The sequence below is a fragment of the Trachinotus anak genome, unplaced genomic scaffold (genome assembly GCF_046630095.1).
Source record: "Trachinotus anak isolate AG129_WGS33_773 ecotype Australia unplaced genomic scaffold, CSIRO_AGI_Tana_v1 ptg000036l, whole genome shotgun sequence".
Classification (NCBI taxonomy): domain Eukaryota; kingdom Metazoa; phylum Chordata; class Actinopteri; order Carangiformes; family Carangidae; genus Trachinotus; species Trachinotus anak.
The window spans coordinates 355,966-381,665 of record NW_027273887.1 but is presented as its reverse complement, the minus strand read 5'-3'; the positions used below and the strand labels follow the sequence as shown (position 1 = coordinate 381,665).

Here is a 25,700-nt window from a genome sequence, read left to right as displayed (position 1 = left end):
TCAGTAAATTTGGTTTCATCAAGGAAATTTAAATCAGTCCAGTTACCATGGAAACTGATCCCTACCACATCATCTCTTATCAGCATGTAGTGTTTCCAGCTAATGTAAAGTGGACTGTGTAGACTTTCAGTAGACAAAATAAAGACAATGAATCGTGTGTTCTGTCATCTGTCCAGCTCAGTGGTAGAAACACGTTTATTCCCTTGTTTTAAAGAAGGCAATCATCACATTTGTTACATCATCAACAGTCAGAGACAAACAGGTCCACCAGAACCACTACAGTACCTCTGCAGTTCTGGTCCAGTACCCGAAGGCTCCTAACACATCACCCCTCCACTTCAGTCCATGGAGGACTACATTATCCACAATCCTCTCTGCAAAAGTGTCTGTTCAACACAAGGAGATCCAATCAGGCCTCACCAGGTCTCAGCTCACAGATGAGAAACAGAAATGAAAATCTGACCACAGAAAGACGAATGTTCTGCTGGAGGCCACGATCAGTTTTTCGGAATAAGGGCACATGATCTCCGTTTTATTTTGTCTCAGTCTAGATCGGATCAGAGCGTCCTGATTGGTCGATCAGATGTTTTTAAATCCATTGTCTGTTCTGATCCAGTCAGCTGTAGTGTTAGCTCATCTAGCTCTGCTTCTCAACAGGTGACTGTCCAATCACAGTGCAGGTGGGGTGTCCAGCAGGGGGGCGTGGCTCAGAGACTCCCTCTTATAGGTTTTGGGGGGAAGTTTGGGGACACCGTGTCGAGGGGGCACAGGGGGGCCGTCCAAGGGGAGGAGGGGGAGGGGAGGGGAGGGGAGAGGCATCTTCCTCGAGGCAGGGGAAGGGCTGGGGGTGATGGGTGTGGGGGGAGGGAGGAGGGGTGAGGAGGTGGTAGAGACAGAAGTGATGGAGGGTGAGGCAGAGGTGGTGGACGGGAAGAAGGCCTGAGGCAGCAGGTCACACCGGGGGCGACCCTGAGGAGGAGGGAGGAGGTGCAGAGGAGAACTCAGGGGCTCCCGAGGAGGCAGCGAGGGGGGGCTGTCAGGGGGAGATGACGATGACAATGACGAAGAGTAACGAGGGGGAAAGAGCTTACAGGTGGGCTGACGAGGGGGGACAGCAGGGGGGCTGTCCAACTTGGACATCATCTGGGGGGGCAAAGAGAGAGAGAGAGTCAGTAGAGTCCGAGTCAGTGTGGAGGACAGAGACAGGAAACAACACCATATCTAACCAGAGACCATTAAACAGTGTCCACAGGATCCGGCTCAGCTCTGAGACCGACTACAGACAGGAGGAAGAGCTGCTCCTCATCCTCCTTTAAACTCAACAACTTAAGTCATGTTCAGAGACAGAGAGCAGACATTAGTCAGCACAGGACCTGCTGCAGGTTTGTCTCCTGGAAGAGCTCAACCCTCTCTTCCAAGAAGTTTATGTTTGCATTTCTATGTTGGATTGAAGAGTCAAACAGCTGAGGATGGATTACAACGCTGCTGTCTAGTGGTCGGAGTTTGAACAACACAAAATGAACCATGACACTTTTCATTAACTACAATTCCCACCTCGGGGTTGCCCCCTCCTCCACTCAGACTAGGCTCAGGTCACATCATGTTTGTCCAGAGTCATAAAATATTAATATGTGAAGTCTTGATGAATGGCAAAAAATTGTTTTGTGAGGTCACACTGACCTTGACCTTTAGCCACCAAAATCTACTCAGTTTGTCCTTGAGTCCTACTGAACATTGTTCATGAGTACGGAGATGGACATACCTGCTTTCAGATTGTGAAAAATCAAGACAGTATAACACAACACCGTGATACTTTCTTACACCTCTACTGCTGACCCCCCACTACCTGGTCTTTAAACTGTTTCTGTCCTGGCCCCTCATTTGACTGAGCCCACAGTGTGTGGACGTCTCTCTGGAGTTATTTGTCAGCTGTAAATAATCACACGTGTTTGCTGTCCGTCTTCAGAGCTGTTCCAACAGGTAAAGGTACCGGATCATCTCTGACAGCAGAGTTGGACTCCATGGACACTGGTCTTAAGGATCTAAACAGAACCCAGCTGTCAGGTACCTTAGAGGGGGAGGACTCAGCAGGAGCAGACTCTGGTCGTCTGCGAGGAGGAACAGGAGGAGGAACAGGAGCATCCTCTGAACCCCGACTGAAACTGACCATAGAGGAGACTGAAGACGACCCTGAGACCAGAGAGGAGACACACAGGCACACACATACACACACTCTGTTAGACAACTGCGATTTCAGCTGTTACACACATAGGAACACAGCGATGACGACAACCTGCTACTAGATAAAATACACAGGTTGATCCTGCCGGCAGCTGATTGGTTCAAAGACTCAGGTGTCACAGACCACTTTACCACATGGTGAGTTGTCAGCTGATGGTTTGGAGAATGGAGATGAACTGTTACTATGGAAACGATATGGCAGGATGCGGTACGCTAACAGGTGAGTATGAGGGTGTGAGATGCACCGATCAGATCTGTCAGATCAATAATCAGCTCTGAAACACGCTGATTAAACTGATTAGGAATCAAGATGTCACTGATCCACAGCATCTTTGACCTAATGTTACAGAAACACGGTGACAGGTGAGTCATCACGCAGGTGAGTCCACAGAGGTGAGTGTGAGGTGGATGTTGTGATGGAGTATGTACAGAGTCAGGAAGGTCATACTAACGTGGACCGTGAGGAAGAGAGACCACAGCAAAGATACTGTCGCAGGCTGAGGAGTGAAGAGGAGAAACACCATGAGAGGAGGAGCAGGAGGAGGAGAAACAGAGATGAGGAGAAACAGAGAGGAGCAGGAGGAAGAGAAACACTGAGAGGAACAGGAGGAGGAGAAACACAGAGAAGAGGAGCAGGAGGAAGAGAAACAGGAGGAGAAACACAGAGGAACAGGAGGAGGAGAAACAGAGAGAAGGAGCAGGAGGAAGAGAAACAGGAGGAGAAACAGAGAGGAACAGGAGGAGGAGAAAGAGAGAGAGGAGGAGGAGAAACAGAGAGAGGAGGAGAAACAGAGAGAGGAGGAGAAACAGAGAAGGAGCAGGAGGAAGAGAAACAGGAGGAGAAACAGAGAGGAACAGGAGGAGGAGAAAGAGAGAGAGGAGGAGAAACAGAGAGAAGGAGCAGGAGGAAGAGAAACAGGAGGAGAAACACTGAAAGGAACAGGAGAAACACTGAGAGGAGCAGGAGGAAGAGAAACACTGAAAGGAACAGGAAGAGAAACACAGAGAGGAGGAGCAGAAGGAAGAGAAAGAGGAAGAGAAACACTGAGAGCAGCAGGAGGAGGAGAAACACTGAGAGGAGCAGGGGGAGGAGAAACACAGAGGAGCAGGAGGAGGAGAAACAATGAGAGGAGCAGGAGGAGGAGAAACAATGAGAGGAGCAGGAGGAGGAGAAAGAGTTGGAGAAACACTGAGAGGAGCAGGTGGAAGAGAAACAGAAAGGAACAGGAGGAGGAGAAACAGAGAGGAGGAGCAGGAGGAAGAGAAACAGAGGAGCAGGAGGAAGAGAAACAGAGGAGCAGGAGGAGGAGAAACACAGAGGAGCAGGAGGAAGAGAAACAGAGAGGAGGAGAAACACAGAGGAGCAGGAGGAGGAGAAACACTGAGAGGAGCAGAGGAAGGAGAAACAGAGAGAGGAGGAGAAACACAGAGGAGAAGCAGGAGGAGAAACACTGAGAGGAACAGGAGGAGGAGAAATACTGAGGTGGAAACCTGAGAGGAGGAGCAGGAGGAGAAACAGAGGTTAGTCTGAGCTGTAGAAACCTGTTATCACAGACAAATACAGAAACACAGTCAGCTCTGATCGATCTGTGGGCGGGGTTAGCATCAGCTCACTGATTAGTCAGTGGGCGGGGTTAGTGTCAACTTTGTGATTGGTTGGTGGATGGTCTTACTGGAGTGGAAAGGGCTGCTGGGACCCTGTGGCGAGTCGAACACGCTGCCTACGTCAGTGGAGCTGGAGGCAGCGGAGGCAGGAGGTGGAGTCAGTGGGGTGCGGGGGGAGTTAGGGGCGGAGACAGCCCCCCCCTCAGCCTCGGTGTCAGGGATGCGGCTGTAGCTGATCTTCCGGGGCTCGTTCTGCAGTGGCGTCGGGTGTCGCATGGTGCCTGGCCTCGCTGAAGTGGGACGGATCCCCGGAGACTTGAGAGGACAGGTGTACTTCTTCACCTGGACACAGGTGAAACAGAGAAATAGACTTGTTTATCCCACACAGACAGATTTCACCTGTCACAAACACCTCCAACAAGGTGGAGTGTGTTGTTAATGTGTCCTGCAGCAGAGACCAGGAGCACACACTCAGACCAGGAGAGTCTTCAGATCAGGTGACATCACCTGAGGACATTCATTAGACTTCACGCAGCTCACCTCAGACTCTACCTTTAAACTAGTTTTATCTGGACCACAGTGAGGCCAGCCCCATGACCTGACTGACTGATCATAGTTCCACCATTGGTCCACTGAAGTTAGTGTGACTGAGTTGGAGTTTCCTCACTGGCTGTCGCTCTTTGTTCAGTGTTGAAAACTTAGAGACTTTTTCCAGCATCGGCTTAGTCTTTGTCTGTAACTGATGTGATTCTGTCAGACGACGTCGTGATTATAAAATCATTTTAGCAGCAGCTTGAAGTGACTGTTGGTTAACATGTCGTCCTCATGGACCAGGTTTCAATTCAGCTGAATTAAAATACTATATATGTGAGCTGAAACCAGCTGTCACTAGACTGAAAATAGCTGACACTAGACTGAAACCAGCTGATACTAGAACCAGCTGAAATTACACTGAAACCAGCTGACACTAGACTGAAACCAGCTGATACTAGACCCAACTGATAATAGACTGAAACCAGCTGTCACTAGACTGAATGATGATAGGATGTAATGATGTCAGGTGTTTGACCACACATGGTCCAGCCATGTACTGGGTTTTGACCTGGTCCTGGAACCTGCCTCAGTCACTCTCAGTAATGACTTGTGAAGTTCCTCAGGGTTCTATTATTGCTCCTTTTTTTATCTTTACTTGCAGACTACCGTTATGCCTACTGAACTGTGGCATTGCCATGGTGATACTCACAAATCGAGGTAATGATCGGGCGTTTCGCGGTTCAATCTCCAGAGATTTGTTGAACAGATGATCAGCAAAGTCCTTCTCTGACATGTCCTCCATCGGATTCAGGTTCTCAAAGAACTTCTGCTCCAAAACACACAGAACAGACCTCATCACAAATCTGAGGTTTCATTCTTAGCTCAACAAAACGCTATCTCCTGACAGGACACACTGAGTAACCTCGTCATCAGACTGACCCTGATGTCACTCTCCACCCTCAGACAGTACGGCTGGTTCTGGTACTGTTGGATCTCTCCGGTGATTTCAGCCACTTTCCGTCTCTTGCTGAAGTTTATCAGATCTTTGCCATGTCTGCGCAGGAAGTCGGGATTTCCCTCCTCTGTCTTCAGGATGTTGGTCAGGTAGATTCCTGTCAGACACACAGGTTTATTATTGAGCCTTTCACCCGCTTGTTTAACCCTTTATTAAGAGGTGAGTGTGTTGGATCGTACCAAAGAAGGGGACACAGGGGGGGTTGATAGAGCGCAGTTTGGCTAAATATTTCTTGTAGTGATCTTCACTCAGCTCGTGAGCTTCCTCCAGGATTTTTCTCTGTCGACTCGGGATTTGCTGAAAACAAAAAACAGCAAACCTCTTTATTTCTGCACCTGCAGGGAAACCATATATTTTTAGATCTTATGATTGAACAGATGGTGATGATCAACTGTGGAGGAGGTGGTGAGTGAAGAGGTGTGTCTAACCTAATTTACATGTGCTGTATAGTCACAGTGAATAACAAAGAGTCACTGTGATCACAGAGCTGATGGACATCAACAAACTCTCCAGCAGTTGCAACAGAGTCTTAACAGGACACACCAGGATCCTGTGACCCCGTTTCCCCTCAATCCTGAACCAGAACAGCAACTTCTCTCCAGAAATCAAAGCAGCTGAGGTCACATTTCAGAGTATAAATGTGTACTTACCTCAAAAGTGTGGTCCAGTCTGTAGACAGGTGAGGAGTTCATAGCGCTGACTACCTCCAGGACTCCGTTAAAGTTGTTGAGTTCCTGAAAAACCTGCAGAATCTCAATGATCCGAGAAACAACAGCCACTCGCTCCTCCAGGTTCTCAGTTTCTACAATACATCTGCAGAGAGAAAACAAACAGAACTCACTGCTACAGGACAGATGACTGATCAGACACGATACCAACCCTCCACCTACACCGCCGTTTACTGAGGGAGGTGAAGCTAATGGTTGGAGCAGCAAGAAGGTGAAAAAGCTGGAAGGAGATCTTGAAACCACTGGGTGAAAGACATGTAGCTAAAGCTGTGATGTGGTTGGAGGAATGTTTGGGGTCTAAGTTGGACCTGTGGTGATACAGGTACAGAAGATACTAGGGTTGCACATCTCTCTGTGATAAATGATTCGATATGCATCTAGATACACAGGTTACGATTTGATTCAAAAACTATATCCTTTTATTACAGACCAATTCTATACGAATCGATTCCATACAGTGTAAGAATGATACGATTCGATCCTATGGTTAATATTTGTTGTAGATATTTTATATAATAAAGAAGCAAAGTCTATGAAAGTGACAGTACAATAGTTTCTTTTTAAATATGTAAAAGACTGGCACTGGCAAAAAAAAAAAAAAACAGAACAACAAAATCACATGTCAATGTATTTATTTTTAGACATGGACCAAAAAAAAGTCTGGCTGAATCGTTGGATGGGAACTCCAGAGGTAAAAGTAGCACAGAATAGTAACAACAAACTTTGTTCGAGCTTCCCTTCCTTCTTATAAAACCCAAAAACGGTCCACACCTTGGATTTTTGTTTCCCCGATGCGTTGGAAATCTTTCTCGGTGCATTATCACCTTCGGTCAGGCTGACGCTTTTGTTCTCCACCTCCTTTACTGTGTCGTCCCTTGTTTATCACTCATGCTAATACCAGCTAGGCAGCTACGGCGTTTCGCAGGCAGCCTCAGCTCTCGCGTTGTTTTAGAGACCTGGCGCGTGTGTAATGCCGCCAACCAATTCAAAGTCTTGCGATACCCGATCCATGACTCTATAATCGATTCATCTAGGAATTCATTGATAATTCGTATCGATTGAGGAGGCTGCTACCGATGCAGCCGTATCTCTCACTTGTTGAACCGAATATCCGGTCGCATCGGTTTATCGTTCACAACCCTAGAAGATACCAGAGGCGGGGTGTGTTTTAGGGTCTTACTTTTCAAACCACAGGGTGAGGTTGGTGGTGTGACGGATCATCCTCAGCAGGTTGGGGGAGTGAATCTCTTTGTCCTCTTTGGTCCAGACACTGCCAACCAGCTCTGATGGCTGCACCGCCCTGCAGGAGGTCAGACAGGTGTGTGACAGGTGTGTGACACATGTGTGACACGTGTGTGACAGGTCATATGCATTACCTGTAGAAGTCAGACTCGAGCAGGGTGAGCTGGCGGGCGATCTCGATGGGGTGCAGCGTCATGAGGTCGAACTGCTCGGTGTTTCCTGGTTTGCAGATGTGCCACTCGATTGGAGGAGGGGAGTTCTGGAAGGTGATGCTGTGACTGGGCACGCTCACCTGCACCTGCTTCTTCCTCTGGATGATCTTAGTGATTGACTCCACCCACTTCCTCATCGCCTTACCTGAAACACATGACATTATCTACCTGTAACAATATTCAAGTGCATCTGACAGTTTCTGTGAGAAGGGGGCCAGGTGTTTGTGTTGCAGGTGGAGTAACTGATTACTGTGTTTGCAGGCTGATCAGGCACCTGGTTTTCAAGGTCATTGATGTGCACAGAAATAGCAGCTCACACACCTGCATTATTGTTCACCTGTTACTTTGTATCTGGGGGATTCAAATCTGTGAGTTCCTCCATTACCGTTCACCTTTCCGATGCTACCCTCTCTGGTTGTCTGCTGAACTGTTACTTGTTCATTTCTGAGGGACACAGGCCACCAGGTGACCATAGATTTCTGCAGTCACTCTGCTCGACGTGAGATCACAGGTGGGAGGTGTTCATGTACATACCTCTGACTGAGGCAATGAAGTCCTCCAGTCTTCTCAGCAGGTGAGAATCCCTCTCAAAGTCATAGAAGTGATGCTCCACCCAGTGACGACACACATTCAGCACTCTGCAGGGGGAGGAGGAAGAGGATGAGGTGGAGGGGGAGGAGGAGAGAATGAGGAGAGGGGAGGAGAAGGAGAGAGGAGGGGAGGGGGAGGAGAAGAGAGGAGTAAGGGGGGTGAGGGGAGAAGGAGGAGAGAGGAGGAGGGGGGAAGGAGAGAATTTGGGGGGGGGGGGGGGGGGGGGGGGGGATAATAAATAATAAATAAATTGGAATAATTTGTGTAGAACTCTAGACTCTAGACCAGGTCCCTGAGTTCAGGAACCAGAATCTAGTACAGAGTTGTGCAGTGGTGGTCTGGTCTGTGTGAGGAGTGAGGCCTGTGCTCCTGAATGAGGACATGCAGACTGAGCCTGTTGCTGACAGAGATCAGACTGGCATCAGGGTTCAAGACCTGGGTCCAGGGGCCTGGTAATCCCTCTCTGCAGTATGTGACTCGCTCCACCAGGTGAGGTTTCCTACCTGAGCTGGACGGGTTGAACAAACTCTTTGCGGAAGCGTTTGAGTTCAGCGCTGAGCGGCTGCTCCCCTCCCTCCATCTGGTCCACCTCGCTGGGCCTCGGCTCCGGGATCTCGAACCTGAACACAGGAAAACCCAACCAGCAGAGTTCTCAGGTCTGAGTCATTACTTCAAAAAAGTCACGTTGGCCACCAGGTTTGTTTACACCTTGATTCACTGAACTGTCACACAGCTGGTGTCTTTCATGATGCCATGAATTCATACATTCATCCTGTTTTATTTGTTCTCATGATCCATATGGAGTTCAGGAAAATCCACTTCATCGTCATCATCATCATCTTCATCATCACAGTGAATCTATGTCTATGTCAATAACACAACTTTGTGTTTCCACAGATCCTTGTCCACCATCAACAGTTAAATCAGATCCAGAGACAGTGAAGGGGGGATGATGATGATGATGAATCCAGTATTGATTCGACAACACAAATCACTTCTTTATATCCTGTCAGGTTTCTACTTCTGTGCTTCCAATTTTCAAATATATGATTTTGTTTGACAAGAACTGTACAAGTGAAGGTGCAGACAGTCTGACTGACTATAGTCTGATTACAGTCTGACATCATCCTGTCGAACACCTCTGTCAGTCACATGACTATCTGTCACATCAGTCACAACTCCTTCACACAGAGCACAGCAGGAAATACACAGACACTTTCAGGGTGTCAGAGCTCTTCACAGGTGACTTCAGGTGTAGTTCAGACAGTTTGATGAACCTGAACCGTAACACAGAAGAGGAATGCAACGATCTGAGCACTGTTGTTTCTGATGAACTTTGAGTTTATAGACTCAGTTAACAGTTGTCAGTCAACTAAACAGTGACCATGTCAGTTCAGGGACCACACCAACAGATTACTCAAAGGTCTGAACAGTCAACAGACACATGTGTGAACCACCAAAACACAGACACTTTGTGGTTCTGGTTTTCTGATTGGTCCCTGTGGGGTCAGACAGGTGAGCTCACCTCTCCATGAGCAGGTCCAGCAGCTCCTGAGGTTTACAGAAAGATCTGTAGGTGGTCAGAAATGTTCGGACGAAGTTCGGATCTGAGGAGGAAACAGAGACAGGAAGCAGATCCAGATCAATACTCTGATCATTTAGACCAGGACCAGTTTAATAGCGACCAGTTTGGACCAGGACCGGTTTAGAACAGGACCGGGATAATGTTTCTTTGCTGAGCATGTGCAGCACAAACTACACAGAAGCTGGAAAACAGTTTGGATTCAAGTGAGTGAACATCTGTGACTTTGATGTACACACGCACACGCACATGCACACACTGTGATTTGATTGGCTGATGACGCTGACATCACCTCACTGTGAAAACACTGAGAGGAAACAAAAAGGAGACGCCTCACTAACAATCAGACAGGAAACACACACACACAGAGAACACAGAGAACACAGAGAACACAGAGACACACACACACACACACACACACACACACACACACACACACACACACACACACAATTCCTGAACACCTCAGAGACAGGGTAGTCCATATACAGATGCATCATGGGAGTTAAATCGAAAACATGTCCTCACTACACAGGTAGTTCAGAGCTACATGTGTGTCAGTGCGTGTCACACAAATATTTGCTCTTCTGGACAGGTGAGGACCGGACCAAATGTCCTCCCTTGTCAGGTGACAGAGATACTTTTTACCCATCATGCAGCAGTGCAACAGCAACTTTCACCTGTGTGTGGCATTGTGTCTCACCTGCGTACATGTGGAAGGTGAGTCTCTCGATCAGTTTCAAGACCGTCCCTGCTTTGATGATGGGGATCCCGGACTTGGACTGGACGTTCTCCTCGAACACGACGTTCTCCTCAGAGTCTGGCTCGGCGAACCGGTACACCTCGGCCCCCGGCAGCCTCATCTGCTCCTCCTTCTCCTCCTGCAGCATGGCAGAGTCCAGCATGCGCTCCAGCGTGCTGCGGTACTGCAGTGAGATCAGTGCTGCCATCCAGCCATTCTTCTCCTCTGCAGACTTGGCGGCAAACACCACGCTGTTCCCGTCCTTCAGGATGATCTCGAAGGCATGCCGGTACTCGCCCTCCTTGTCGTCCTTGTCATTGATCTGGACTTTCCGCATGAAGAACTTCTCTTTGAGCCGGTACTCTGCCGTGGAGCTGGCACCAGGCAGCCGAGGCGGGCCGTGATTTGATTTGCAGCAGATCATGAGGCCATCGAACAGGAAGATGTGGCGCTCGTGTTTGGCTCCCACGCGGGTCAGTGTGCCCTCCATGATGAACTCGTTGCAGCACTGGCCTATGTCCTTCCCCTCCCAGCCATCAATGTTCTTCTGGATCTCGTTCATTTTCTTGATGGCGAGGTGTTTCCCCTTCATCTGGTGGCTGTAGAAACGACACGCCGACTCGCTGCACACCACAGAAGAATAGAATTAGTCAGGGTCTTCTAAGTTCAGTAAAGACGGAGGTGTTAGTACTAAGACCTGAACCTGGTCTCATCAGGATCTCGTTCACTTTACATTAAAGGAACAGTTCGCCATGAGCTCTCCTTCATCAGTACCTCACCTGCTGGTCAAACCTGCACAGCCAGAACACCTGAACACACCACAGGTCATCATGACCACCATCATCATCATCATCATCATCGCTATCAGCACATTAACCAGGACAGATCAGCTGTTTCACAGGAGAACAGCTGGGATAACTGGAGCTGCTGACGCAGCTCATTCTCTGCTGGTAAACTACCAACTCTGCTGATGAAGACCATGTGGTCTTGTTGAAAGCACTGGAAAAAGCTTGTAAGTGGACCCTGAGTTGGAGTGCTTTGTTGACTCTTCCACCTGCAGCAGGTAAACACAGGTTTCATCGAGTCGGGGTGAACTGTTCCTTTAACTCATCATTGGGTTGTTTTCTACTTCATCATGTGACAGCTGGGGGAGTTCTGATTGGACAGTCAGGACAAACCAGCAACACTGCTGTGACGGCAGGCACGCTCCAACAGGAAGTGAGGTCACAGCAGGACGACCTCCGACCTCAGCTCGGACAAAACAGTCAAACTGTTAAACACACAGTGACATCGTGATCATTGCTGTGACATCATCATATACTGCTACCTGCAGATCAGGTTCTAGGTGTCATCATCATCATCATCAGTGTCATTTAAAATAAAATCCCTCACTGGTGTTTAAATGAAGAGCTGCTCTCAGGTTCACATGACGCCAGACCTGGAACATCAAAGGTAAGAGTCTCAGTTCTGGTCCAGTCTGTGTCAGAGACCTCTTCTCGTATCCATATGCACACCCGGTCATATTGGACCCGAACAGGTCTCAGTCCACAGTCCTGGTTCTGTGTGAGACGTATGTCTGAGCAGCTGTTCACTGCAGAGACTTTACAGATGATGAAGATGTTCTGTTTGATCTCTTCACTAGCCTTGTTATGGTGGGATCGTTCAGGTGAACACGTTCTCCCATCAACTTTGTTCTCATAGATTCCTGTGCTTGTACATACACAGACCCCTGACTTGATCTGACTCAGAACCTCCTCGGTCCATTAGTGATGAGTTCAAGGACCGGCCTATGTCTGTACTTCTGAAACACCTCAGAACAGCTGACACCATATTTAGTGTTGTCTGTTTCACTCCTGTGTGACACATCATAATACCTGGAACAGTGTTTCATCCTCTGCTCCACCTGTAACTACACCTGGTGTCACACCTGTGAATTCTCCACCTGTGATTTTAAATGTGCAGGATGTAATTGAACACAGCTTATTGGCCCTGAGTGCTGTGACGAGTTTATACTGTCACTGTGTAACATCAAACACAGATTGAGCTCCATGAGGTAAACCTGAGCAACAGATGTTCACCTGTTCACACAGTCTGACAGGAGAAGGGACATGACTCAGTCTGAGAAGGTCTGGACTAAGCACTGTTCATAGAAGCTAACATCAGCATGCTTCACATCCACAAACCAGAAGAAAACAAGTATCCCTGGGCGCAGCAGTGACTGAGGTGGAGCGTCTGCAGCAGGACTCCTCAGGTGGAGCAGGACACAACAAGCATCAGGTCAGAGTGAACGCTGAGCGGACTGCTCCTTTATCTTCAGCCAGTTCAGACCAGTCGCTCACTAATCAGTTTACAGCATAAACCCCTGAGGTATGCCACGGTTTCACAAGCAGCACAGCAACAACACACTCTGCCTCCACCTACCTCCATTAACCTTCATCTACCTCCATTAACCGTCATCTATCTCCATGTACCTCTGTTTGTCTAACCTCAATCACACTCCTGTCCTACTCAAACACAAAGAAAGAATAAAGTGAAGTCACCTACGTCCTCATATCCACCTGCCAATCATCCACCCATCTGTCCTCCTCAGCTTGTGAAGTTGAGACGTTCAAACAGTTAGAAAAGGAGTGAGAGAGGAGACGCTGCTGCTAACAGAACAATGAGCAGCCGAGAGCACCGCCCAGATACTGACGCTACTTCCTCCTGACAACACACACACACACACACACACACACACACACACACACACACACACACACACACACACACACACACACACACACCTACGACCCTAACTAAACCTCCCCCCAGTCTATTTTAGTACGGGGAGGATGGGAGGAGCCCGACACACTGGACCTGTGTGTTTGTCCTGAGTGTGTGTGTTTGTTCTGAGTATGTGTGTTTGTTCTGAGTGTGTGTGGTTGTTTTAAAAGCTCTTTGTTCCTGCTGAAGCTGAGTCTGTGTTTACAGTTTCTTTATTGTTTGTTTTCTGCTTAAACATTTTATTACTTAGAAAAAACGTATGTAAATGTTCTGTTAAAGTTCTGTAAACGTTCTGTAAATGTTCTGTTTAAATTCTGTAAACATTCTGTTTAAATTCTGTAAATGTTCTGTTAAAGTTCTGTAATTCTGTTTAAATTCTGTAAAGGTTCTGTAAATGTTCTGTTAATATTCTGTAAACATTCTGGTTAAATTCTGTAAATGGTCTGTTTAAATTCTGTAAACATTCTGTAAATGTTCTGTAAACATTCTATTAATGTTCTATTTAAATTCTGTCAAAGTGCTGTAAACATTCTGGTTCTATGTGGTTCTCTGGTCTCCAGTCAGATGACAACCTGGACCGCCTGCAGCATCCTGGATCCTCCAGTACTGAGGAGTGTTTTTTCTGTGTGTCAGATGCGTCTCTAATAAATAATGATTATTCCTTGCTGACCTGGAACCTGATGAGGACCTCGTGGAGCTCTTGGTTTCAGATCTACAGGTGTGGTTCTCTGACAGAACCAGTTATTTTCCTGAGTTAATGTTAAAAACACATGTCACAGACAGAAAGATGGAGGTGTAGACAGGAGGGTGGAGCTCTGACCTACCTGGGCCCCCCTCTGTGTGTGTGCAGGTGTGTACAGGTGACATACCTGAGCCTCCTCTTGGCCAGGCTCCTGGAGCAGATCCTCTCCATGCTGCTCTGCAGGTTGAGCAGGGCTGTGATCGCCTGCTTCAGACACTCTTTATCCTCCTCATCCTCACTCTTCTCCTCCAGTTGCTACGGAAACATATGAGTGTGATCAGCACCTGTGCAGGTATGCTCTCTTTCACAGACTGCATCACCTGCAGGAACAGGTGAGCTGCCAAATATTACACAGGTTTCAGGACCAACTCTGCACCAGGACATCATTTATATTCTAACTGAACAGAGCTGATCCACATAAATATTTGATATAAAAGAACCAGGACAGAACCAGGACCAGGAGCGGACCTTTTTAGCTGCTGAGAGACAGAGGCTGGAAGAGCCCACAAAGAACTGTGTCAGAACTGACAGAGCAGGTCTACATAGGCTACAGAACCAGGCCTGATCCAGACCTCAGTTTAGATCCAGCATATTGTAGAATCTACGCAGTGCTCATCTGTCCTGTCCCTTCAGAGTCAAGGATCAGAACCAAAACACAATAAGCCCCCTGCCCCCCAACTCCCCTCAGCCCTGAAATAATCTGCAGAACATGACTGGAGGTATTTCAGAGATTTAACCTCAGCCGGAACAAAGGAGCTTACAGCTGCATGGTGGAAAGTCCCAGGACTGGACCCACAGGATACTGGTCTGACTGATACTGGGAACCATGGTGGGGTTGACTGGTTTCATATCTTATATATCTTATCATTAGTTGTTGTCTGCTGTTAATTTCTAAAGTGACAGCAGCATCCAATCAGAATAGGTGAAGCTGAATTATGGTGGTGGGTGTGTGTGTGTGTGTGTGTGTGTATGTGTGGGTATGGTGGAGGGGTACAGGGTAGGTCCCGGTCTACAGTACAGGTTTATACAGGTGTAGTGGTCTCACCTTGAGGATCTCAAACAGGTGCAGACAGTGGTAAACAGGAGTGAGCAGCAGTCTGGGCAGAACGTACTGAACAGCCTCTTTAAAACCTTCACAGATTGACTGAAAAGACACAGAGAAAGACATCATCATCATAATCATCATCATCGTCGTCGTCGTCATCGTCGTCGTTGTCGTCACCACCACAGTCTGTGAAAAACGGTCCTGGTGATGTTTTATGTTCTAACCTTCACTATCTAAACTATTTATGTCTCTCAATTCTACAATGCCCATGAGGCTCAGCTGCTGATGCTGTCTTTAAACTGCTCAATGCTTGATCATGTAAACTTTGAAGCTCTGTGATTGGCTGTTTGTCAGTGAAATCCACCCTGGGAGTCGTAGTTGCAGCAGATGTTTTCTCAGACAGCTGTTCATCTGTTCTGGTGATTAAAGCAGGAGAGTAACTGTTGATCCAATAATGGGTGATGTCAGAGTCAGGGGGCAGGGCTTACCTGCAGGTGGAAGGCAGCTCCAGGCTTGGATACCTGACTTAAGAAGTGTTCATGGAAACCAGAGCGCAAGATTTCCTGAGCATACGTCTCATAGGGGTCAAAGGCCAATTCCTGTCAATCAAATCATACATCAGACAGAACCAGAGAGAATCCATCACAGTCACGTGTACAGGTGTGTCCAGGTACAGGTGCACAAACCTCTGCCAGGTCCTCGAAACAGCTTCCCACCAGAGGATGAGGACTTCCTTCATCTGTCATCTCCACCGTGTCCTCGATCAGACCCAACAGCTTCACAGTCACCTCATGGATATCTACGATCCGACTGAAGATACTGTCCACATCCTGATCACAGACAGATCAATCAGACTGATCAGAGAAAGATCAATCAGACTGATCAGACAAGCAGGTTTGAGCCTCATACGTACATGCTGGGAGAAGAGCATGGGGCTGGAGTTGAAGGGCTCTCTGAACACCTTGATGAGCAGGTTGAGCTGTCTCAGGTACTGTCGACCGTCAGACATGAAGGTCCTCACCAGCTCATAGTAACTCTGCTCCTCATTGACTGACGGCTCCTCGTCCATCAGAGGGAAACCACTGATGTCCTCCTCGTCCTGGTGGAACATGTCCATCAACACCTGCACACAAGTGAGACAGACAGGTGAGACAGAGACAGTCCCCACACTCAGTCCACACTGTGTTTGTCTGTGTTAGTCTGTGTCTGTGTCTGTGTTAGTGTGTATGTATGTTAGTGTGTATATGTATGTTAGTGTGTGTGTTAGTGTGTGTGTATTAGTGTGTGTACCTTGTCAGCACACATGGCCACAGTGATGTCCTGCTGGGAGATCTCGTAGTGTCGGATGTTCCTGACATAGTTTCCAGCAAGCTTCAGGATGTCAGCAGAGATGTACTCCAACACGGCCACCATGTAGACTGACACCTGGTGGTCTATCTTGTACCCCAGTACCTCCTGACAACACAAGGCATCATGGGAAACACAGGGTGATGATGATACAGTGATGATACAGTGATGATGATGTAGTGATGATGAAGACAGTGGTACCTTGAGCAGTGGGTGGATCTTGTCAACGGGCAGCGCCAGTGGGTTCCTCCTCTTCCTCTTCTCAATGGCAGCCTGAGCATCAGCAATTGCCCACTTATCAATGGGGTGAGGAAAACTCTTCTGAACTCGCTCCTGAGGGTAGGAGGGGAAGGATGGATGAGGACAGGAACCAGACTCAACTGAACTCAACTAGTCCAGACAACCAGCAGAAAAGTTTCTGTTTTAAAGTAACATGTGTTGATCACACTGCAGGACAAACCTGTTCTGTTGTTCCTACAGATGGAACTACAGAATCTCTGAAGCCCTGGAGAATATTTTTAGCACCTGTGTGTATAGCATCAAATCAAAAGAGACATTATCTCTGAGATTTTTTCATATAGAGCTGGTCTAGACCCCCCCTTATAATATCATTACAGAGGACCAACATTAATCTCAGGCAAAACTAGTCTCTCTGTGTCCAGATCAGCCAATCAGCTGCTGTCTGTACTCTGCCGTAACATTGGTACACCTCAGGATCTGGCTGTGTTGTATTCTGGTTATGGCTCAGTTGTGATTGTTTTGATGACATTTTTTACAATGTTTTTGTCAGGTGGAAACACATTAATTAACTCTCCTTTGTCAGTGATTCTGCTGGTTTTACTAAAGGACTGAAAACCACAGCCAGTGTCCACATGAACATGTGAAAAAGTTTTTCTTGTTAGGGATCCAAGCCCACAGTGGGATGGTGGACGCGTATGCAAGGCCCGTCTCCCTGTAACAGTGGTGCTGGGATTTTCATTCTCTTCTTCTTCTTCCTTCTCTTTTTTATTTTTCCGCCACTCAAAGTGGTTGCACAGCCTAAACCGTTCAACCGTGCAGGGTAGGTACAGGGGCTGGCACGTAACCCAGATGCAAAAGATGACACACGCCAGCCAGTAGGGGGTGCTATGAGCAAGGTAAACACATTTTGGCCCGTAACTCACAAACCGTATGTCACACATTGAAAAATCACGAAATACTCAAAACCTACTTTTTCGAACTCCTTCTACAGTTTTTCAGCGATCTGCTTGAAACTTGGCACATATAATCTTGAGACCTACCTGATCTTAAGTTATCAAAAGAATTTTTCTATTTAAAGAATTGCACACAGTAGTGATGAACAAAATATTATAGCTAGCTATCAAAATACAAATTGTTACATATCTTGCCCAAACAAAGTCCTATTAATAACAAATCTTAGAAATGCGATTGCCACGAGACTGTGAGGATATGGACCTATTTTGGCGAACCTTGGCCACTAGGGGGCGCTACAAATGTGGAAAGTTTATATCTCATAAACAGCTGCACTGATTTCTACGAAATTTGGTGGATATGTTCTAAGAACATTCCTGAGGCCATGCACCAATGGGGGTTATGATTGGTCAAAGTGCACAGGGCTTATTACAGGACAAAATACAATATATTTAATTCACCTGAAATATTAATCTGAGAGCCATGAAATTCATACAGTACTTGTAGACTGGTACAGAGACCTTACATAACAAAAAATACATCTGTGTGCCACCAGGGGGTGCCATAATCAAGGTAAACATATTGTTACATAAATGCTATCAACATAAAACTTTATATAATCCTTTGGAAGATCATTCACAGTCTCTCTTCCAAATTCGCCGCAAATCGGACAAATCGGGGTGCAAAAATCACAAAAGTTTACATAACAGTACGTAACAGTTGGCCGGATTTGTACAAAAATTGGTATGTATGATGGAGGGTGACTCCTGGGTGCAGGCATAAAGTTTGGTGATGATTGATCAAAGTGGGCGGGACTTATTCCAACAAATCCAAGGGGGGTGACCTGCGTTGGGGGCTTCGACCCCATTCATAACTGCTTGCAGTTCTAGTTATGATTGAAGTGATGAAGGAGACAAATCCACAGCAGAAATATATTCTTCAGTTTATCTTCCACAGTTACAAGTTCCCTCTTTGTGTTGCCAAAGTGTTTTCTTCATTTCTTCACTGTCATGGATACATGAGAGTGAATCTACAGGTGTGTTTACCTGAGTGTCTGGACTCGTGGGTTTGGGCTGAGGTTTCACTACAGCATTCTGTTGTGCGACTTTGTGTGATCGAGTTAATAACCTGTGAGTGTCTGTGCCCACATTGATCTTTTCGTCCTGGTTTTGATGTATTTCAGGAGCCAGGTTTAGTTATTGTGTCGTTGAAGACACAGCCAGATCCTGTGGACATCAGGGGTCAATGTCAGACAGGTAGGGACCACCTGCAGGTTTCTGATTGGTTGTTTGCTACAAGTGTTTGTCCCAGTGTGATAAACTGACTCAACACGTCACCAAACAGGGCCACAACAAACACACAATCTGAGGCTGAGGGGCAGTGAGGGGTCAGAGATCAGAGGTCTGAGGGGGGATCAGAGGTCGGGAATGGTGGGGTTCAGTGTGGTAAAACACCAGAGGTGTGTGGTGTTTTAGCAGAGAGCACCTCATTATCTCATTGCAGCCTCCATCAGCTGGAAACAAGAAACAAATTGGACCAATCACACATCAGCCTCACAGTGATGTCATCAGATATAGGTGTCATCACAGGTTGATTATTAATGTTTAAACTTCATTATGTTTTTAATGAACATTGTTGAGTATCAAACTTCGCCATCATTGTTTTGAGCAGATCACTGTTAGAAACTGATTTTGGAAATGTAAAACAAATCTAACACACAATTATTTACTGCAGGACTTTTTCTCTGACAATATTTTTAATGTGCAGTTTAATGCCCCCCCCCCCCGTTCTGTTCATTTCAGATTTAAGAACACAGCCAGAACAATCAGCTGGTTCATGGTGATTGTGTGTGTTTCTGCTCTTAAAAAGACTTCACCACACTTTTGAACATTTAGAGCAGGGTGTCAATGTTTGTGTGTGTGCTGCATGAGAGCTGTGTGTGTGTGTTACCTCAACATCCTGTACAGTGCGTGGCTGAGCCTGACACAGCATACTGAGCAGAAGCAGGATCAGCTCCTCAATGTACTGCAGCGCCTCCTGCTGGGACACCAGGTTAGGGTGCACCTGGTTCAATACCTGCAACATACACAAAAACAAACACACAGACAGACAGACAGACAGACAGACAGACAGACAGACAGACAGACAGACAGACAGACAAACACACACACAAACACACACTGTAAATGGGTCATTGACATAACATGCATATTTTTGTGTCCGAGTGCATTACTTTTCTTTAAAATAATTTTAATTAATTCATGACATGCATCATTTTATTCTATAAAACTGCTGTAGTTTGACCATGGTTTCAGTACATTATAATAATGTATATATTTTATATTTTGGCATCTCAAACCACCAAAATGTCAGGTGCCGCAATCGTCAGTTTATGAACAGCCTGGAAAAAGTATTAAATATGATATTTCAATAATAATAAATTCAAAATAGACACTGTGGCATGATTTCATGTTTGAGACCTTTCAAATAAACTAAATTCACAAATATTAATAGTTTTAAAGGTGTTAAGATAATTCAAAAACTTTTGTCCAGGAATTTGTGTATTGTCAAATGTCAGGGTGGTGCAACTGTATACATGCATCTTTTATTCTGAAGTGAACAGTGACAACATCAAACAGGATATTCCATCTGCCAGAGGACCCCAAGTGATCTTTATTGATGAGTGACAAGATTTGTAGAGCTCGCTCAAATATTGATAATAGCTACTTTCAACTCATAGTTGGGCTGGTACACTTTTCATGTCAGGTGGTACAACCAAGGTAAAACTAGGAAAATGTTATTTTATTATAAAACTCTTCATTTTATTAAAAAACTATATGTATGAACTTGCTAGCAAAGGCTAAAGGTTAAACAGGTGTCTAAGTAGAAGCCTGTTTAATTTGAAATTAGCTGCAAAAGTCAGGTGACAACTGAATCGTCAGGTTGTGCGACCAGGTAAAATATTTATTTAAACCAATAAATGATAGGTTAAAGTGAACAAATGGTTGAAAACTATGAGGTATATAGCTATTGTATTAAAACAGATTCGTTTGTATATTTATATACAAGTTTTAAAATATAAAATTGGATATTAAAAATATTAAATATCTGGCCACTGAAATGCAAGAATCTTAAATTATAGTTAACAAAAAACCACAACCGCAACACAAACCACAAAGTAACAATGTGTTAGCCACTATAGACACACTCAGGTATACTTGCCAAAAGTTTCACTTAGAATAAATAGAAGGAAAGTATATAATTTTGGTTGCGCAAATAAGGCTTGTTGAAACACATTCTAATTTCAAAAATATGCACAATATCCATTTTTAAAAGCTTTATTTGTCAATGACCCAAATATTGGATCTCTGTGTGTTTCTAGGACTCAGATGTTCAGGTCTTTTATTCTGACAGTCAATTTGACCTTTGACCTTCACTGTCTAACAGAGGCATCAGGATGAAGTCTGAAGACTGTATGGGAGAGTTCCCAGCATGCACTGCTCTGTCACTGTCCAGCAGGCTGCAGTGAAGCTGACTCTGTGCTGCCACCCGGTGGAGGAGGGCAACTGTTACAGTAGTCAGAGCCTGATTTCACTGAACAGGATCAACCACCTGCACAGGTGTTTTGAGTCAGAGCTGAGCTCACCCTCTGATGATGTCACCAAATTACATCAAACAACATCAGATAAACCCCCACAGAGAGAACAATAGCTGAAACTGACTCTGTTTATCAACTGAAGTCTTACATTGCAGAAATTAGACTGATCCACACTGCACCACACTACTGCTTGCTGATATGACATCATTAACTAAACAATGACATCATCAACCATACGATGACATTACTGAAACTCACTGGCTCAACACCCAACCTCATGCTCTGACTGTATGTTCAGCTCTGTCTGCTGAGCTGCTCCTTCACAGTAAAAGCCTTCCTGTAGTTTGACAGTGAAAAGCTCTTAATCTGAAACAACAGACAATAGATCAACACAGAGGTCAATTGACTGACTGATTGATTAATTGACAACATGCTGCCCAGTCAGTGTGGACTTACAACACACTGAACTGCAACAATCACAGAAATTATTGTGACAGACAATTCATTTACAGATTCACAAATTTATTGATCAATTGATTGATGGATCCACACTGGACTAAAGACCGAGAGCCAGCCTGTAAAAACACAAAGTGTTGATGCTGCAGCAGACACACACTCCTTCCTGTGTGCGCGTGAGGGAGAGACACCTGTATGTAGGTGATGTAGGTGATACAGGTGAGTTGTGTTTGAACACACTCACCTGTATGTTTCTGTTTGACCAACAACAAACTAACTTCACCACCTTAAGCAGCATCTCTACAGACACACTGATGATGATGATAATGAATGATTATTGGCCTGGTCGATTTTCTAATGTTTTTCAACAGAGAAAAAAAATGAATTTAAAAATGCATGGCTCTGATGCAGCAGCCTGTCCTTGTCTGTAGCCCCACCCACGGCACCATCTGATTGATTACATGTCAGGAGTAACAGACCATCAACACTGAAGGCGACTGTGTACACAGACAGGAGCAGTTGAAGGTAAAGCCACAGATAAAAAAATCACAATCCTCTACACAACGACACAATCTGATGTTCAAACACACAGCAGAGAGTGAGGGAGGAGCTAACTGCTAAGCTATAGGAAAGACTCAGGGAGCTGAGAAGAACTAGTGTAAGTTTAAATCATTGTGATGAATCAACATGAAGTGGGTTCACACACACAGCTGCTCACTGCTGCGACTGAAGAGAAAGAAAACCACCATGGAACAGTGCAACTGAGGAGGAGTAATAATGTTCTAGGGTGATGATGAAGATTCATGATAAAGCTGTTAAATTAAAGAACATCTGTAGACTACCAGGTGTACGTGTAGGTGTGTATACACATTGGTATTTTCATGCATGGACACAGTTCAAGGTGTGAACTGCACTGAAAGAAACCAGTACACTCCGGTCAGTCTGTGCATACAACTGATCATTACTGAACACACCTGTATTAGCAGTTTACTGGGAACACCTAGATAAAACTAAGTCAGTCTAATATAACTGTAATAAATCCTCCCCCATCCAGGCTCCAACGCTCAGGATACGCAGAGGTGATGATTCAACCCGTGCTGGAGGATCACAATCCACGATCTGGATCAGATTAAGTTGAACTCATGTTCACATGACTAGTTGTCCGTATGGTTGCCTGGACACAAACCTGTCACATCAACTCAAAGATCCAACTCACAAATCTCTGCATCCTGTTTCCGCCCTAACCAGAAGCCGTGATTCGTCTGCTTGCTGCTGTTTTTCACCCAGAACCCAGTGTTCAGTTTCCAAACTGTGTCACCATTAATTAAATAAATACATCAGCTGTAATGAGGCGACCTGAAGACGATTACATGACAGAGTCTGATGCGTGGTGCTGAGCCTTATCACCTTACACACACAGAGGTGTTTGTTACTGAGCCCACCATGGAAATGGACGTAATAATGTAGACACCTGGACACCAGGTGAGTGTCCACAGACTTTATGAAGCAGAAGTGTTGTGCTGCACTTTGTGTTATGTGTTATTATGACAATAAGATTTTTATCTTTACTGTAAATGTGTATTGGTTCTAAATGTCAGTTATCGGTCTCACTGATCACTAATAATCAGCATCGGGATCAGTCCTGAAGGAACCATCAGTCCAGTCCTGAACAGACTGCAACGGCCTCAGGTATCTGTTTGTACCTGCAGGCGGTTTGTGTACCAAAACCTTCAAGACCAGATTAACCCTGCAGACACACACCTAAACATCGAGTGTATGTTGTTAATGTGTGTCACTGTGTGTGTCTGAATGTGTGTTTGTGTGTCTGTACCTTCTCCAGTGAAGGCACCAGCAGGCCTCTCCATTTCGGTGCATTCTCCTCGTTAAAGAAGTCGTACTGCAGCTGGGCCGCCTGCATGGCTGCTGCGGGGTGTGCGGGGTCTGAGCGCCGCAGCGGGACCGACACGCACGCTTCACCTGTTTACATGAACGTCGTGCGGGTATGTCCAGGTCCAGCAGGGCGGGTGAAGCGGAGAGCGGGGACGGGCCGTTCCTCCGGAGCAGCTGCCGTCACTGCGACCATCGTCGGCCGCTACACGGAGAGCTAGCAGCGGCCAGATGTTCCGCAGCTAACTGTTAGCTCCGCGGCTAGCAGCTAACTGTAGGGTGTAGTTCCGTTTACCGGGACGACAGCATGGTGGCCGTTAACCGTTCCATACCAACAGTACCGGGACTCGGTGTGACAGTTAGCGACGCTGCTGAGCTGGCCGGTTATGTTAGCCTGCTAGCATTTAGCCTGGCCGCCAATGTTACCAGCCACTAGCAGCAGGACGGATCCATCCGCGGCGGCCCGGTTAACGGGCGGACAGTTACCAGCTGTTGCTTAACGTGAGTCTCTCTGTCAGCGAACAAACGATGAGGGTTATCGGCGTGAATCAGCGGGCTACTCGGTGCTCTCCGCTCCGCTACGCTGCTAACATTTTACCGGACACAGCGACTCTCCGGCGCTGCGGATCCTTTACTTTACTCCTGCTCCTCCGGAATGTGTCCGCGGCTCCGGGTCTGTCCTCCGGACTCTCTCAGACCGCAGCTCCGACGCCGGCCTCCGGGCAGGCGCACAGTCACCGAGCTAACAGCCGGCCACGGTGAGCGACGGTCGGTTGTTGTGACTCCGGTGTGCGGCACTTTAGACTGTGGAGCAGCTGAGCGTGCGCTGTGGACAGGGTCTGACGTACATGGGCGGGGCTCCCGAATGGGAGTGGCTACATGGGACTGTGCGTGGCAGAGGAACGACTGCTGCCCCCGGCGGCCGCCGGCGGGACGGACGGGCGGACACTTGGTTAACAACGACGACAGAAGAGCTGGGGGGTGTTCCAGAAAGCGGGTTATGTGAAAACTCTGAGTAAGTTAACCCTGAGTTAAGAGAAACTCTGTGTTATCCGTTCCAGAAAGAGAGGTAAGTGAAACTCTGAGTCTGTCACCATGATAACTGACTCTGAACATAACCTGCTCGCTGGCAGGTTTTCTATAAGAAACCCAGAGTTTCTACCTGTCTCTTCCCACCTGAAGCAAGCTGTCCGACATGGGTTGCCCATTTTATCCAGTAGATATCGAGGCATAATTAATTCGTAATGCCTTACGTCGGGAGAGGATTTTCCGACCTAGATTGGACGTGCTGTCATTCCCTAATGAATTTTTGTTAGAACAGTATCGCTTTTCATCTCAATAACATCCTCCGGCCATACACATCCAGTCTCACACACCGCGGACGAGCGCTACGTTTTTATGCTAATGGAGCTTCCTTTACAACATTGGCGACACATTGGAAAGGCAACGGTGTGTCCAGCTGTTGGAAAGGTGGGCAGGGGTGTACTCAAACGCCTGTTACCCATCATGGTAGTGTTCCCTGGGTACAAACCTCTGAGAAACATCAAAGAGGAATTTCACAGGATTGCAGGTGAGTTATGTAGAAATCAATCAATCATTCAGTTGAAGACATGTATTTTATTTTAGATTAAATTATGATAGACATTCTGCTGCGACCTCAGACTGGGATCAGTGGCCTAATTAACTGTCATTTTGCAGGGCTTCCAAATGTGATTGGTTGCATAGATGGAACACACGTCCCTGTTACTGCTCCTGCAGAAAATGAAGGGGAGGAAATCCTTTTACAGTATCAATGTCCAGGTATATTAACTACCATCTTAAAAATGACACGTCACAACATACTGCAACTCACATGTCATTCTCTGCACTGTCAAGATCATATGTGATGCAGCTCACATCATTTTGAATGTGGAAGTCAAGTGGCCTGGCTCTGTCCACGTTTCCTGGGTCTATCGAGAGTGTAGCTTGAGTAACAGTTTTGAACGTGATAAAGAACCTATAGCTTTGTACAAATATCATTCCTCATTTCCCTGTTCAACACTGAATTACTTTTCAGATCACCACAATTACACATTTGATCTGGTCCTCTTTATTCTCTGCAAGTACAAATGCAACAATTAGGATTTGTAATTTTGTTCCAACAATTAACATATTTCACCTGTGATAATCCACCCACCTA

At 46.3% G+C, this 25,700-nt stretch overlaps 1 protein-coding gene across 1 annotated transcript; it reads right to left on the bottom strand.

The window, feature by feature from the left end:
* Positions 1-159: 159 nt before the first annotated feature.
* LOC139614731 (son of sevenless homolog 1-like) lies at positions 160-24,318 on the bottom strand. Its single transcript, XM_071472251.1, is given in 24 exon segments — positions 160-702; positions 705-1,143; positions 2,069-2,190; positions 2,694-2,738; positions 3,915-4,188; positions 5,090-5,206; positions 5,320-5,492; positions 5,575-5,692; positions 6,046-6,208; positions 7,304-7,423; positions 7,500-7,722; positions 8,112-8,215; positions 8,672-8,788; positions 9,694-9,775; positions 10,454-11,115; positions 14,125-14,252; positions 15,043-15,141; positions 15,531-15,641; positions 15,729-15,872; positions 15,956-16,165; positions 16,333-16,497; positions 16,591-16,722; positions 19,531-19,656; positions 23,466-24,318. Coding segments are annotated over 24 exon segments (4,026 nt in total). The 5' UTR covers positions 23,553-24,318; the 3' UTR covers positions 160-637.
* Positions 24,319-25,700: the final 1,382 nt, after the last annotated feature.